This window comes from Corapipo altera, unplaced genomic scaffold (genome assembly GCF_003945725.1).
Source record: "Corapipo altera isolate COAL_440 unplaced genomic scaffold, ASM394572v1 23, whole genome shotgun sequence".
In the NCBI taxonomy this organism is placed as follows: Eukaryota; Metazoa; Chordata; class Aves; order Passeriformes; family Pipridae; genus Corapipo; species Corapipo altera.
In genome coordinates, this window is record NW_020884878.1 from 15,945,469 (window position 1) to 15,962,084 (window position 16,616).

General features: G+C 37.8%; 1 protein-coding gene across 6 annotated transcripts in view; it reads left to right on the forward strand.

Moving 5' to 3' along the window:
- The first annotated feature begins 548 nt into the window (after positions 1 to 548).
- CEP128 (centrosomal protein 128) overlaps positions 549 to 16,616 on the forward strand; it is a 174,991-nt gene continuing 158,923 nt past the window's right edge. For 3 of the 6 annotated variants that reach the window (XM_027637630.1, XM_027637632.1, XM_027637631.1), the window contains exons 1-10: positions 604 to 660; positions 1,635 to 1,677; positions 2,046 to 2,200; positions 3,969 to 4,129; positions 5,541 to 5,627; positions 6,841 to 6,967; positions 7,925 to 8,046; positions 9,083 to 9,174; positions 9,868 to 9,940; positions 16,366 to 16,482. In XM_027637630.1, the coding sequence (XP_027493431.1) occupies positions 3,983 to 4,129; positions 5,541 to 5,627; positions 6,841 to 6,967; positions 7,925 to 8,046; positions 9,083 to 9,174; positions 9,868 to 9,940; positions 16,366 to 16,482 (765 nt within the window). In that variant the 5' untranslated portion in view covers positions 604 to 660; positions 1,635 to 1,677; positions 2,046 to 2,200; positions 3,969 to 3,982. Of the gene's footprint in view, positions 661 to 1,634; positions 1,678 to 2,045; positions 2,201 to 3,968; positions 4,130 to 5,540; positions 5,628 to 6,840; positions 6,968 to 7,924; positions 8,047 to 9,082; positions 9,175 to 9,867; positions 9,941 to 16,365; positions 16,483 to 16,616 lie in introns of all 6 variants that reach the window. The other 3 variants (XM_027637627.1, XM_027637628.1, XM_027637629.1) reach the window with 3 other exon arrangements.

Sequence of the window (16,616 nt, forward strand, 5' to 3'; positions counted from 1 at the left end):
GCCAGCACTCCAATATTTGGCCGTTTTTACTGCACAGAAGGGTAATGGATACAATATCTGGGAACAGGGAGATGTGTGGCCTAAAGAAACAAGAAAAAGTCAAGAGGTAGGAACGGAGATGCCTCCCGAGTAAGAACCATCTGCTCTCCGTAGCTCACACGCCTTTTCCCAGCTGATCAGCCAGGTGCCGTCTCCCCGGAACTGGAACAGCCTCGCCTGCTTTGCCAGGGCAACAACTTTTGATTCTGCTCTCCGCGATCGTTTATCTGACGTGTTTGTAAACACCAGCGCGTATTTGGTAAAGGTCTAGAGTTTAACAACTTTAATAAACGCCAGAGCAGGTCCTCCACCACGGCCACTCATCCCCGGCGCAGGCCCTCCGGCCTCCCCGCAGGGCGAGGTCCGCCCTTCCCTCTCCGCGCTGCCGGCGCCGCCGCCGCAAAGCCTCTCGGGCGCTGGAGTCCCGCACCCCTCCTGTCCCACGGCGGGGCTACGCCTTCTGGACTCCCTGTCCCACGGAGCCTTGCGAAGAACCCGGCGCCCGGACGGCGGCTGCGGCAGCGGGCTGCAGGGCGGCTAGTTCAAGTTGCCATAGCGGCGAGGTGAGACGGGCGGGAGGTGCCCGGGAAGCGGGGCGGCCTCGCCTCGGGGCGCCGTGCGGTAAGGGCTGGGGGGGCGGGATGGGCAGAGTCGCGGCTGTGCGGGACGGGGCTGTGCGGGACGGGGCTGTGCGGGACGGGGCTGTGCGGGTGCAAAGCACCGCGGGAGGGCGGGCGCGGGTTGGAGCGGCGCCGGGCGGGAGCGGCGGCGAGAGGCGCGGGGAACGGGGCCGCGGGGGCTCCTCGGGACAGCCCGGGACAGCCCGCGGGCCTGGCGGGGTCCCGTCCGCCGGCGTGCCCGGAGCCGTGCTGGAGTGCCCTGCGGCCCCAAGGCCGTGGTGCTGAGGAGTGGAGCGCGGTGTCACAAACTGATAATAAAATGTGGTGCAGATGCCTGAAAGCACGATGGCGAACTGTCACCATGTGGGATCGTCTTCCTGGCTTTTTGAAAACTACTCCTGGCTCAAATTGAAGGAAAGGGCCTTTCAGGTGTTAGCTATAAGTCTTACCTATAAGGCTTCAAACCTACCTTTAACAGTAAGTCAGTTACCTAGTGATATATTAGTTTGTGTAGAGCTGGACAAATAAAAACACTTGAGGAGTAGTCAGGTGACTTTATCTGTGGTTTACCTGAGCTGGAGAACTTGCTGTTGAGACCGTCAGGTCTGCTTCGTGTTTGTTTTACCCTGAGAGTCCTCAGTGAAAATGAAATGCCCTATTTTCTACAGGAAAGGAAAGTATCAAGTATGGGTGCTTTTCATCAGTTCAAGAAAAGATACGATCTGTTTGGGTAGAACTAAAACCCAGTAAGTTGTATGATTATGTGCTAAAATTAGTCAAGGTTTTTGGAAAAAATGATAAGCTTTTTTTTTGTTTAAATTAATAGGCAAATGTGCATATGGAACATTTGTACAAATTTCTATTTATGATTTTTTTTAAAATCTAAAATGAAACTTCTGTATTTCCTTTTAAAATGAGGATGTTGCTTTATATGAAACAGAACTTCAACTTAAAAATATTTGTGGTTCCTTTTAGGTTGCTCATGAGAATAAAAAGGAATGCTACTTAATCACAAATAGTAAGTTTTCTTGAGCCAAAATGTCCTTCTTGTTCAGTGCTTTCTTTTATGTTTACCTTGCTTACTGGCCTTTCTTCAGTGCTTTACCTACTAAGTAACTTAATGAACCTATTTTTGGTCAGCTGAAAATGAACCAGTTAATCTTTCCTGTTGTAAATCTTCATTTCCCTTTTTTTTTCTCTAGTGTATTTAATTTTCAGTAGCTGGGGCTCTTATGGTTGAGTCAACTTGTTTGTTTTTTTTGTAATTTTTTTTTAAACCAAATTATGGTAAAAATCAGTATTATTCCATGTTGTTATTTCTAGCAGTGTTTTATTTATTTTATTTTTCTTTGTCTTTGAAAATATCCCATATTTCCAATTTCCCAGTGTTTAGTATTTATGCTTACTCAGCATCATTAAGACTTCATTGCAGCTGACTAGAGTGAGAGGCACTGGAATAGTGAATTCTGATACTGTCAGAAAATTGTGCTTTAGTGACATAAGAAGATGGAAGATGAGATAAATTCACCACTTCAGAAAATGTAAGGAATACTGGTGTACTTGAGCATAGACTGAGCATGTTGATTTACTCTTCATGTTTGAAAGGTTTCTATCCAAGTCCGGGGGGACAGAAATACACAACCTTTTAAAAACTAAATATAAGGATCTGGAAAAAGTTGCCTCCATATAAACTACAATATAAACTTCTAATCCATCCATGGTTTCTTTTGGAAATTTCAGCTCTAATGGCTAGAAGAATGACACCTTTATTTTCTTTTTGGTGGTGTTGTTGACTACAGGACTACAGGGGTTTCAAGAGTATGGCAGTCTGTTTCCTCTTCCCTTAAGTAGCCTCAGACTGTCTCCCAACACAGGATATTAACACAGATTTTGTGAGTGTGATTCCATGACCTTTAGGCAAACTGCTGCAGTGTGTAGTAGTCTAAGAAAATATTTCTATCTAACCTGCCTTTTGAGGATTGTTATTTTAATCAGTGACTATGTGACTTTACTATACTAGGCATAACTGTTTGCATTTCCCTCCTCTGTCTTGCCATACTTGAGACTTATCAATCCCTGTTCTTTCCTTACAAGCTGTATTTCTACTACCTCAAGTAATTTTTGAAGTCAGGTGAAGTGCCTCACCATCAATATAGTAATCTGAGTTATGTCAAGTTAACATTGGAGAATAGAAAGAATATTTCACAATATTCGCAATTTCAGCTTTTTCTTTCTAGAAGATGACGCTGTTGATGCATATTCAACTAGAAGCTTTCCCCTCCGTACCTCTTTCTTCTACCAACTTCAGTTTTTCAAGCTGTATTTGTCCAGTGCAGCTGTATTTGTGTCAGCTGCAGACTTAATCAACTTATTATATTACATTAACAGGTCACTTAATGAAAAGATACAGTGGATTCACTCTAGGTTCTTGCTTGATACCTCTGTGATTTGACACTTAATTTCTGTTAATTGCTCTATGAGTTCTGATACTTATCCAGTTTTAGGAAAGCTTGCTTTAGTTCGTTTTACTTCAGCTTACTTTTGTGATTGTCATGTGTGTTCAAGACTTAAAGAAAAAAAAAAATGACCTCTACTGCTTCTTCCCTGTTTAACAAATTTACTCATTACCAGATTGATTTATTTGATATCAACACATACACTGTTATTGTGAGGTTTTTGAGAACAGATCTGTTGTTGGAAACTTAAAATAGCCCATTTTAATTTTTTCCACATATTTAAATTGATTAATCTATAACTTCCTGGTCACAGTTTTCTTTCCTTTCCCTTCTATTTAAAACACTCCCTTCTCCCGTAATATTTCTGGTTCTCCTTGAGTCATTAAGATACTGATTCCTAGACTTGCTTAAGACAGTTACTTGGGGTTATTTGTCTTAGCTGGCCCTGGGCAACCTGAATAGAGCTTAGCAATAGTATGCGGTAAAGGGGAATGGCTCTGCAGACTCGAACAATTCATAAAGCATTGATATCTCCACTGTATATTCTGGGGGGGGAATTTGCTTGGGGCCATGATCTTGCCATAGGTACTGAACACTTGGAAGTATTGAGAGTGCATCTTTTGATTTAATTTGCTCCTAAGAGGCTCTGCCTTTTGCTTTGTGATGTGAACGAAGATAATAACTAAGGAGCAGTTGGAAGATCTGCTTCAAAAATACATCCTGCTGACCCAGATTAGAAAGGCTAATGGAAATGTAGTCTGAGTCTATGAAGTTGCTTTGGAATTATTGTGCAAGACTGTTCAGTTACAATGAGGATTTAACATACATTACTTTTTCTGATCTTCCTACCTAGATTGCAAGATACTAATGGCAAATTCATCCAGTGATTCAGACAACTTTCTTACGGGTCGAACAGGAAGGCGGCTGCCTTTGAGAGCATCCTACAACAGAGCTCAGAACTATGGTGCTGAAGCAGTTACAGAGAAGATCCATACTTTAGCAAGCACTTTACAGGTTGTTTACAAAACACAGTTTTAAAGTATTTATAGAGTGCTGCATTTTTGTAACATAGGACCAAATTTTCATTTCTAAAGTGGTGGAGTATACTTTATAGGTGAGGAACATTGCTTTCCATGCAAACCAAAAAGGTTTTCGAACACTGATTGTACTGCTTTTGAGTGGAAAGTGTGTAGCTTGTTACACTTTTATACAGCTGTTATTTCAGACAGTAATAGAATGTTGTTAGAAATTACATTTTGGGTAATACCTTTATAAAGTTAGCAAAGTGAATAAGGCCAAATAAGCTTTTTCAGATTCTCACAAAAGGCGATAAATTTTTAGCAGAAATTTCCAGCCCTGTCTTGGTTGCTATGTACTGTGTAAAATTTCCAAATTTCTGATAAAGTAAATATGTAGGCAGTCAATTCCTTCATCATAGAGCTTACATTTCAAATATTTTCTAGATGTGGAACAGTACAGTGAGAAGCATTATTTCTAAACTTGTAAGAGATACATACCTGAGCAAGAAAGAGTGTTCATCTAATTCCTGCTGCTTCAGTGGATGCAGTGGAGGGAATATCTGAATCTGTTCTACAAGTGGGAGGAGACACTTAGCTATCCTGACAGCATTATTGCTTGAGAAGTCATTCACATTTTTCTCTAGCTGACAGTTCTGAATACCCAAAGTGGGTGGGCATATGTTTTATCACTTACTACTTGGCCAGGAATATTTTTTCCCTTTAATATGCGGGAAGAGAAAAATCAATAAACCTCAAAACTTCTTAGGTGGAAAATAAACATCAATCTTGAAAAAGAAATGAGTTAATAAGAATATAATCTGACTATTTTTAAAAGACGTTCTTTGGTATTCTCCTGATTCTGTCTAACCTCTTTTTAGGTGCTCTTCTGAAATTCTGATTTTAAACTAATTGCTTTTTGTTGACTGCTTTTCAGCAGATCTACCATCTGATCCAACTGTTCATCTGATCCAACTGTTCATCTGATCCAACTGTTCATCTGATCAGAAAGTGCTCATGCAGGCACCTTACCTAGTGTGTTCAACTTAAAAAACTTGTTATTTCTTAGTTAACTAATTTTGTTCTATAGGCAGGTAAAATTAAGATCTTTGGGTTAAAAACGTTTTTCTACAGAGTTGCTGAAACTTGAAAAAGTCTTTATTTGAAGCTGAAGCCTTACTGTTGTACTGAAATTATAGTGTGGGTGGTTTTTTTTTTCTTCTTCCCTTTAGCCATGCTGTTCCACTTCAGATTGTGGTTACTTGAATAGGATTTTAAATGCATAGACCATTTAAAAAGCACTTGTCTTATCAATTTAATCTGAGAAACCAAGAATAATAAAGGCAACAGTAATGTTTGATTAGAGGAGGTTTCTGTTTTGACTTTTTTCTAAAACTTTTTTATTTAAGGATACCAACAGAAATCTGAGACATGTTGACCATTTGCTAGGACAGTACAGAGAATATAACAAGGAACAAACCGAAGCAATAACAACGGTGAGCAACTTGCAGTTTATCTTAACTTCTTCAGTCTTTTCCATTAATAGAATTCATAGCTGAAAACTTAGTAGTAATGGACAGAATATATAAGGAGTTAAGTAGCTGTAAACAGAACCTTTTCATATTTATTTGAGCAATCTAAATCAAAATATAGTAATGTGTTATATAATGGAACTTGCTGACAGGTTTTGTAGCTTCAGTATTTTTCTGGTTTATGAGCACCCAATAGGTTGTTATGTTATGGTACTATGCCAAGCACAAGATGGATAGCTAAAATAGAGTATTGGTGGAGCAAGAGAGGTTTAAAACTTGATTACAAACAAACTGTTCAAATCTTCGTTCGCGAAGCCCAGCCATGACAAACAAACTGTAGCTGGTGCTTCCTTGAATCAGACACATATGAAGTGTAGGAATATTTTACATATGAAGGTAGAGAGAAAGAGTGAAGAAGGCTTGCTTTCTCAGAGAAAGAGATCCAACATGGTGTGTATAATTCTACAAGAGTAAAGCATCAATTTAACCACTGTTTATAAGCTTCTCTTAGAAGGAAAACCTTCAGAAATTGATGTTTTATGGATTGTCAAATAAAGGTGTGACAAAGCAAGTGGCTAAGAACCAAAGTCAGCAAATACAATTGTAGAAAATGAGATGCAAGTTTGAAAAATGAAGAACTTATTTACAACTATAGTTACTTCTGTATTCTTAAGTTGGCAATGGCTGCCTTTTCCTGGAAGTAAAACTACTAAAAGTAGGGATTGCTATAAAGCTGCTTAGGGAAATTTGATAGCCATATGTAAAATTGATTCCAGGTGTAGGGCTGGTAGAACAATTACAGTAAAAAATAATTTCTTTGAAGTTATTTTCTGGATTTTGCAGGGCTCCTATTGAGCATTGCTGGCAAATAGGTCTTATTTTGGTTGCTGGAGACAAACTTTTCTTTTGAGTTTTCATTATGGTGCACCACGTGCACCATCAGGTTTAAGAAACTTGATATTTGAAGCTACCAATGTTGGAAACATGTTTTGCTATATTTATGATATGGGAATATGATATATGAGATGTTGAAGAAAAGTTATTATTAATTCATAGCTGTACTTGACTTAAAAATAATTTTGATTCTCTTAATGACTTTTAAAATAAATACTATTTTCCAGTTTTTGTAAGAAATGAGTCTGTGTTCATATTTCAATAAATTATAACTTTTCTGCAGTTAAAAGAAACACTGGAACAATCTATAGGTCAATTAAGGAGCCAGCGACTAACACGAAACTCTGGAATGAGAAGTGCATCTCTCTCAAGCTTATATCCTAGTGATCTGGATGGAGAAGGACCATCAGGTAAAATACTTAAACTACTGGAATATACTTAAATTATGTCAGATAGCTGTGGTATAGAAAGAAGAAATTAAGAAGAAAAATGTGTAAGAGATAGGGGCATGAAAAGTCATCATTGATTACTTTAAAGAAATTCAGTTTAGAAATTTGGGAGACCTGATTAAGTTGCACAGTTGTTTATTTGGTAAATTCTTCTAGCTTTCTGTTACATAGTATTTTCTGCTGATATCCCGAGATATCTAAATGAGACGTTGATTCTTTCAGCTGAGAAAATTCATTGTCACTGCATGAGTTTTAGGTACATACAAGTTAAAGCTAAATCCAAAAGATATGGCAGCTTCTGAAGCTTGCTTCACAGCAAAAATGGGAATTTAAATTTTAAATACATGAGTTTATGGATGTATAGATGAAATTATGTAAGACACAGTGAAAAAGGGAAAAACAGAACCAATTTATCATCTACAGAAAAGTAGGTTTTTTTCTTGTTTGCCTCTGAAAATTCATTGTATTTTAAGAAAAGGTGTGTTTGGGAGGAGTATTCCTCCCAGAACTAGCGTTTAATGTATTTTAGTAGAAAGCTCTATAACTTTCATTCCTATGTAAAAACTGTGAAGTACAGCAGTTTGAAGCTCTAATAGATTCACATGAAGGAGAAGTCGTTGCTAGTGCAAATAAAATTTGAGGAAACAACTTCTTACTCCTTGGAGAAACAAAGGAAACTTCTTTCTGGAATACATGTATGTCATAGGTAAGAAATGTTTAAATTGAAGAAGAATCCTGAGAAGAGCTAAGAGGCATATGCTTGTGTATATTATTTAATTTAATAGGTTTTTTTCTGTAATGTGGCCTATAAAGATATTGGCAAGAGGAAACATGCATTTTTCTTGAAGCAAAATGATAAATTTCCAGTACAAAGTTTTGTCTTCCTACTTATTTTTTTTTATCTCTTATCTCATAAAGGGAACCGCCACTTCCTGCCTACTTCTCCTCTCAGGGATTACAGAGACTCACAGGGCAATAAACATCGAAGGTCTAGATCTGCAAGTGTGCGATTTGTCAATGAGACAGATAACTGGGACCAGGTACAGAGCACTAATAGGAATTGTTTCCCCAAATAGGCAATCTGTCCCCTTTTATTCCCATTCTGATTCCTTCTAACTAAGGTAATTTTGAAAACGTGCTGTGTTTTTTCAAAGTCTCCTAGGTCAGGTTGAAATTTCTGATTAATCACACAGGGGACGTGGTAGAGCCTATGTCTGAATGTTCGGGGTAGGCAGCTGGGTTGTGGAAGATCCAGGTTTAAATCATAGGCACAAAACAAATGGATATTATAAATCAGGGCTTTGCATAACAATGGTCCTGGCCATGGAACTGTTGACAGCAATAGGTTGGTTTATGATGGATTAATTGTCACTTTTTATCCCATGAAGAATGGAAGACTTGTTACTTTTTTTATTTGTTCCCTTAAAAGTTTGACTATAAATTGGGAGCCTGCTGAATGAGGGAAATGGGAGGTTTTACAGAGGAAAATAAGCACGTGTTTTTGTTTTTGTTTTTTTTCAAACTCTGAAAGAAAGAGTATGTAAAGTCTTGGGCAAGGTAAAATACCTATTCTTGGTGTTTAGGTAGTTCCTAAATACATCACAGTGTTCTGCTTGTTCATATGTCATCTATTTATAGTAACATGTATACCTGGGCAGAACTTTGTTTCACCTATACTAGCATTTGTTAGCATGAAGGATGTCTCTCCTGACTTCACCTGTTCAGATCTTTCTGCTTGCTTTGCATTAGGTTTAAAAGTAGGTGCAATGTCAAAGCTCTGAACCACAGAAAAAAAACATAGTTGGGAAAATTGGTTTAGCAAATAAGTTACTGAAAGTTAAACTTCAATGAAAATGTGTTGTGAAGGGTTGAATAAAAGTGTGCAAACCTCATCCAGGCTCAGCTATAATTAATGGAATTTTATTATTTTGTAGTTTATTTTTATCTGCTTTATTTTAGAAAGTGTGTATATATATATATATATATAATGTATGTATATATATGTAGATATTTTGGAATATCACAGCAAAAAAGGGTTTCTAAGCCTTGGATTAACTTGTGTATTTTAATTTACAGCTGCATTCTTTCCATCAGTCTCTTCGAGATCTCAGTAGTGAACAAGTTCGCCTAGGAGATGACATCAGTCGGGAGCTTTCAAGGAGAAATCGGTATAAACAGAATATAACTCCGTGTGAAGAATAGTGTGGAAAATAATTCTTAAACCCTTCTTTATTTCAAAAAATAACTTTGGGGAGAATGAGTGATTGCACGATGCGTAGATGAAAGCAGTATTATCAACTGCTTAATTTATGTCAGTTTTTGCAGTATTTTTAAGTGTAAATATCACCCGTCAATTCCAGTTTGTATAGTATATGTTGCTTTCCTCACCTTTTTTAATATATGGAGAAATCAACTAGGACTTGGGAATTTCTTTTATTACAATTTTGCTCCTTATTTGTTCTTGATGCTGGAGTCCCTTGAGGGCAAGCTCTCATGCAGCCCATAAAGTACATACTTTCTCAACGTATGGTGCTTTATTGAATAGAAATAACAGGAATTAGGCTATTAATTCCTAGTAGGAAACTACTGTTCAGAAGGACTGTGTAGATGTGTCCATAATTTTGTACTTGTTTACCTGATACCTAGCTGATGCTAGATGCTCTGTTGCTTTACTTGAGGAATGGAAATGCTTTTTATCATGAATTTTCCACTTGAGGCTTGTCTCTAATTTTGCTAGGAATTTAGAGGCTGTAGAAAAAACTGAAGTAGCATAAAATTCCAGGAGGTTGTTGCTGCTTAAAATTATTATGGTTATTTAGTTTTTGTACTAAATATTGTTTTACTTGTATTTTTCTATGAAGGACTGATGCTGAGTTAAGAAAGACTCTAGAAGAATTGTCTGAAAAGCTCACTGAGTCCCAAAGACAAGAAACGGTGAGTGTGACTTATATGAAAAGATTATTTCTATTTAGTATTCCAAGCAGGATGTGGGCTTCTAGTTTAATGTGTGTGTTGGTAATCGGTATCACATATTGGTATATATATCTGAACATGATCTTATTAAGGCTACTATAGGTTGTTGTGATATTACCTTTCCATAGTGAAATCAGCAAGACAAGTTTTATATTTCAGGTACTTGTTTCAAGTAAAAGTGGGTGTATGTTATGGATTTTTCTGTTTCAATATTCACAGCCTTGGAGAGAGCTGCTTTTTAACTTTGAACATCCATTTGAATGCTGTTATACTTGTTGAAGCTACCTTTGGAAAGATACAAGTTTTCCCATGTTATGTTGATAAATACTATTGTTTCTTCTTCCTCCCTGCCTCCCTCCCCGTCCTTTTCAATCCTTACCATCTGTGTAGCAAAATGGAAGGAGTCTGTTTGGGCTGCACTCTTTCTGTTCTGCTGCTTTACCAGTGCTCTCCGATACAAGGTGCAAATCCTTTGCCCTTGTTCAAAGCCTATGGATCTATTACCCCATGAGGCTGGCAGAATGAATGAGATGAAGTAAATGCAAAAGAGGGGAATTTAGTATGGACATTAGGAATAACAATAATGGTGTGCATAGCAAAGCATGAGATTAGAGTGCATGTAGAAACCATGGGCTGTTATTGTAGGTGTTTGAGATCCTTTAGTACGTTTTTGTGTTTAAGAATTCTTCTAATGAGATTGCTTAATTCAGAATTGATATGTCCTTGGTGAAAGTGGGTTGGGTAAGAGTAAACACTGTTTTCATCAAAACTTCCTTATGCAAAGTTGTTCAGGAACTTTTGTCTTTAGTGCCTTTATGACTGCACTTTGGAGTGTTTGTCACCTCCAGCATTGCCATTCTTGTATTTATATTCTACTGTATGATTCTTGGCAATAAATTGTCAACTTGAAAATCTTGATAATCTCACAGGATGAGCTCATGGTAGAAACATTCAGTTTAGTGTCCTTAAATCTTTGCTTTTGTAGAGACATATATCTAAATTCTTACAGCTGTACTGGTTGGTATATTCGGTGCTGTTTGAAAATTGCCTGTGTGTAGTTAGATGTCTGATGATAAAGGTCTAGTCACTACAGTTCTTCTGAGTCACTAGTTCAGAATTTATTTTTATTAGAGTTTATGATTCTTAGAGCCTTTTTGATGCTGAATTTGAGTACTTTAAGACCCACACAACACAATGAATGCACATTAACTTTACCTGTAAAGAGAACTTTTCCACCCAATATAAAAACCAGACGGCATCTAGGGTGGTGACACAGGCACAGTTTCATGTCAAGCACTCTCCATGGCCTTGTACTTGAGAATCTATGTGCAGTTTTGGTATAAAGACTTACAGGTCTTATAGCTCTCTCTATATTAAAATCTCTTTCTTAACAAGACATTTTGTGAGATTTCTTTTTTCTTGAAAAGCATTTGAAAGTTTACTAGAGGAACGTCCATAAGCAATGAGACAAATAATTACTTAATTTATGGTTATATAAGATAGCCCTCTTGGATATTTTGTTGCAATCTCTTGGATAGAAGTACATCCCAAATAACACAAGATGCTGATCTTTATACATAAAATTAAGTAGATGCTTACTTGAGATGGTGCCATTAGAAAGTGGTTGTAGGCTGCGTCTCTGGAAAAAGACAGCAATGTCAAGTGAAATGAGACTTACATGGAGTTACTGTGGTTACAATATCTCAGAGAGCAAGGCTTATTGTCAGATAAGGAACTGCCCTTCAGAAGATCTGATATAAGGATTTTTGGTACTGCACAGGTGACTTGTAAAAGGTGTAACAGAGGTTAGCATTTACCATGAGGGAAAAGTTTAACAATATTTAAAGTGACATCAATGAAAAAAATTTGCTGTTTTTGTGATCTTAATACTCCTGTTTTAAGTATGCATTGGTGATAAACTGGGTCATACAAGAAAGGCAGCAAATATCTGTTGAAATAGATCTCAATTAGCAGGACTTGTGCACTAGAAATAACAGTACAAAGCTGAAAAACAGGAGAGAAATTCAAGAAGTAGGATGCTCCTTGTTGAATAGTAAGCATCCAGCATCTTCCACAAGATTATATTTAGCTACATGACTTAAATGTCACCCCTGTTTTAAAAAGGACGCTCTATTCTTTGTGTTTAATTACAGAGGAGGGGGGGGAAATTTTTGATAGCCTAATCCATTTTCATAGATTTTGCTGCTACCTGAAGGCTTTATGTGGAGACATAACTCTAGTGTCATCATCATCATTCACATGGTCTGTATTGCTAAAAATGCATGCTTGAAATCACATTCTAATATGTTCTGAATGCAGTAATTTAGTGCTAGTATTTTATGTCATTCTTTGTACTGTTCTTCAGCGAATCACTTGTCTACACTAAGATTTTTATTAGATTCAGAGGTCAAGATACATACGTTCATAGTACAAATCTTGTCGTAAGTCAAGGTCATTTGGGACAAAGGAAGACAAGCGAGTTTTAGAGTTTGTTCTGCATGTACTAATTAATGAGTTAACACTTAACTGTTTCTAATTTTTCTCTTTTTAATCCCTGTTGTTGTATGTTACAGGCTCTGTGACAAACTGAGGAAGGTCAGAGAGGCTACAAAAGCAGGGAACATAATTCTTGTGGGAGATAACACCTTGCTAAAGTGCCAGTATACCCATACATGGTGTGGGAAACAAATAGGAAGATGTAGGAATTTATGTGCAGTTGCAAGTCTTGAATGTCTTCGAAGTTACAGAGCTACATGATTGGAATGTTGTCATGAATAGCTAGGTGCTTTCTAGGAAAGATGGACCAGAAAGGCAAGATGGTGGAGTAGCCCATTATGCAAGAGAACAGATGGAATTTGTGGAGCTCTGCCTCAGGGAGGATGATGAGCGAGTTGAGGGTGTATGGGTTATTACAAAATGGCAGACTAGCAAGGAATGATACTGTTTGTTACAGACTACCTGATCAGGCGGAGATAGTAGATTGGGCCTCAGAATCAGCTGGAAGTAGCCTCAGGATCACGGGCCCTGGTTCTTGTAGGAGACTTCAACCATACTGACATATGCTAGAGAAACAGCACAGCAAGGCACAAACAATCCAGGATGTTCTTGGAAAACATTGATGATAGCTTTCTGATGCAGATGATGGAAGAACCAGTGTGGAAAGGTGTGCTGTTGGACATTATGCTAACTAACAAAGAAGGTCTGGTTGGAGATGTGAAGGTTGGGGGCAGCCTTGGCTACTATGAGATTGTGAAGTTCAGTCCTCACTGCCAAGGCCAGCCCTTGGGAATCCTTGACCCAGGAGATGAGGGAGAACATCCAGAGAAAGAAAGACTTTCCCTTGGTCAATGAGAATCAGTCAAACTTGACCTCTGCAAATCTGTGGACCCTGATGGGATGCATGTCCATGTGCTCCCATGTACACTCTGCACTGCTGTGAGTGCAGAGGGAACTGGCTGACATCATTGCTGGGCCACTCTCAGTCATCTTTGGAAGATCATGGCAATCAGGAGCTGGTACCTGAGAACTGGGTGAAAGTCACTGACACTTCAGTCTTCACAAAGGGCAAAAAGGAGGACCCAGGGAACTACAACTTCACCTCAATCTCTGGAAAGGTCATGGAACAGCTCATCCTGGAGGCCGACTCTAAGCATGTGGAAGACGAGAAGGGGTTCAGTGTAGTCAACATGGATTCACCAAAAGGAAATCATGCTTAACAAACATGTTTACCTTCTACAATGGGACAACCCAATGGGACAATCCCCAATGGATGAGGGGAGGGCAGTGGATATTGTCTACCCTGGACTTCAGCAAGGCTTTTGACACTGTCTCTCATGATATTTCTCAGGAAGACCAAAGCAATTGGTCTGATCCCTGCAGAAGAGGGAAAAACTACTGACACAGTGTACCAAGAAAGTAGGTTCTGGTTTAATACCTTTTTATCAATGATATTTGCCAGCAAGTTAAACTGCAAGTTAATGACCAGCAATGGGGGTGTAAGATTTTTGTTATATTTGCAGATGAACTTCAGGTGTGTTGGGAAACAGAACTTAAATCCAGAATCCAGACTTGGATGTGGCTTACAGGATAAAGCTTAATAGCTGTAAAATTCGACAAGGAAAACTAAAATTGTGCTTTAAGAAAAACAGGTAATTTTAGAGGCAAGGTAATCAAAGCTGTTAAGTTTTCTGTGAATGTTTTTGAGCAGGTAAATAGACTTGTAGAAAAATGATATAGGTATAAAAAGTCATGTGTTTAATCAGGCAGCAAGTTTGCTAGCCTTTGAAGTCCCTCCCAACCTCTTCTTTCTGTGCTTTCTGCACAGAGAATATAAGCTAACAATATGCTAGGTATACTAAATATAGTTTCTTGATAAAAGGGGTTTTTTTCCAATAAGTGGCATCAAGATGTTTGGTGGTTTGTTTTGGTTGTGGGGTTTGTTTTTGGTTTCTTTTTTTTTTTTTGTTAGAGAGCATTATAGCTGTAATGCTGAAATTTCCATGCACCTGACAAATATAATATATAATGCATCTTTTTCAGTATCTTGTTAGAAATAATACAACAATTTTATTCTGGAATAAATTGAAGGGAGTCAAAGGCAAGACAAATGACTTGACAAAGTTGCTTTCTTACTTGCTCTGAGTTAGTGAGAATTTGCAATGAAATCTGAAGTTTGCAGGAAACTAAAGCTTGTCTAGTGCTGCCTCGTGTCATGTTGTTTGTGCATGCTGTGAACTAGACCCATGACAGCGAGGAAGGCACTGAACTCTCCTTTTAAGTGTCATCGTTGGGGGTGATGTTACTTTTGAATTTTTTGTTAAGTCAAAATTATACTTTTTGTTTCTTGATATCTTTAGTGTTTACTTGTTTAACTTCACTTGAAAAAGATGCATGACAGAGCTGAGAAAGCTCCTGCCTTCAAAAACACGTAGCCAAAATTTAAAAATATATGTAGAAATGTTACAGTTTCATTTTTTTATTTTAGGTGTACATGGGGAAAAGGATGACAGCTTATTTCCTGGTTTTCAGCAAGGATACAAGTTTATGGACAGTGTTGTTTTCTGTTCCTGATACATAGTATCATTTTTTCTGTCAGCTGGAGTATTTTGTGACTTATTAAAAGTAACCCTAAGTAGTACTTGCCAAAACAAACATCATGTGGTCTTTATTTTTTATACCTTAGTTTTTATTCTGGATTTTGACTGCAGAGCTTTCATAACATACACGAAGGAGCGTGGTTTGACACAGTACATTTCTAATGCATCTCCTAATGGTTTTAGGAAAAATACCACATTCCAAACTGTAAGCTTACTATTTATCTGACTGTGCAGACAAGAAATGTTTTCCAAAGGATGTATTCTGTTGTAATGAAAAAGGCTGTTTCATTCTTTAAACCTCGTGAAGCCCAAAATATGTGTAACCTTATTTATGTTTCTGTTGCTGCACATGTGTGTTGCTCATGTTAAAACTTTCTTTGTGTACATATACCTAGAGCTAGTAGAAGTGTCCTTAACAGAGCAGGATGAGAACTTGTTCCCCGCCATGTACATCAGAAACTAGTAGTTGAATGGTGTTTTGTGTCTTTCTCTTTTTATCTAAATACCATTTGGTAATAGATACATTGCCTTCTAGTGATTGTTTAAAATAGTTTTAAGGTAGGGAGGAAATGATACTTAAATATTTTTCTTGCTAATCTTTAACAAAATAAATTTAATTTGCTGCCTCAAGAGGGTGCTGTCTGCTAGCAGCTTGAATTGCAAAAGTGAAGTAATTCTGGTATTGTAGTTTAAGATTGTGTTCATAATCCCAATTGCTTTAATAAATAACTACTATTATTTGTATTGGTTTGTGCGTGGATTCACAAAATATTGGGAAAAAGGCTTAAAGTGATGTAATTATTTTGTATTGTTACAGTCATTCTCTTATACTTGGCTCGTTTACTACTTTTCACTCAGATGTCAGAGCATGAAAGAGGCAAACATTGGTCTGTTTTGCAGACTGGATATGTGAAAGAAATATCCCTTCAGAGCTGAATCAGGCTTGTGACAGAGAAGTTAAGATTTTTATATTGCAACTTCATATTAGGCTGCACTAAACGTGATACTGAGATATTTAACACTGGAATAAAACCACTACTGTAGAGGAAAATATGCATATACCTAAAGGAGGATATTACTGGCAAGATAATTATTTGGTTCCCTGCTTCTGGAGTACTCACTTCTGTAACTAGTTATTTTCTCCATCATTCTAAATCTTTTTTAATAAAATACAAGTTCTGTTCTTTTTTCTTTGTGCCCCATACTCTGTTTACCTTTTTGCCGTTGTTGCTTTCAGATGTAGTAAAAGGCACACTAATGTCCTACAGCATGTTTTTTTTCCATTTGAAGGTATCAGAACGTGTAGAGAGAAGACTTCAGGAGATAGAACAAGAGATGCGTGCTGAAAGACAGCTTGTAGAAAGGCGCCAGGACCAATTGGGACATATGTCTCTTCAAGTACAAGAGGTATGCAAATGAAAACTTCCCCTTTATTTAGGATTTAATTAGGAATGTGTTGCATTTGTGAGCCTGTACCTGTCAAACTGGCAAAAGTACTCATATCTGTGCCACATTTTTTAACTCTATCAGTCTACCTCAAC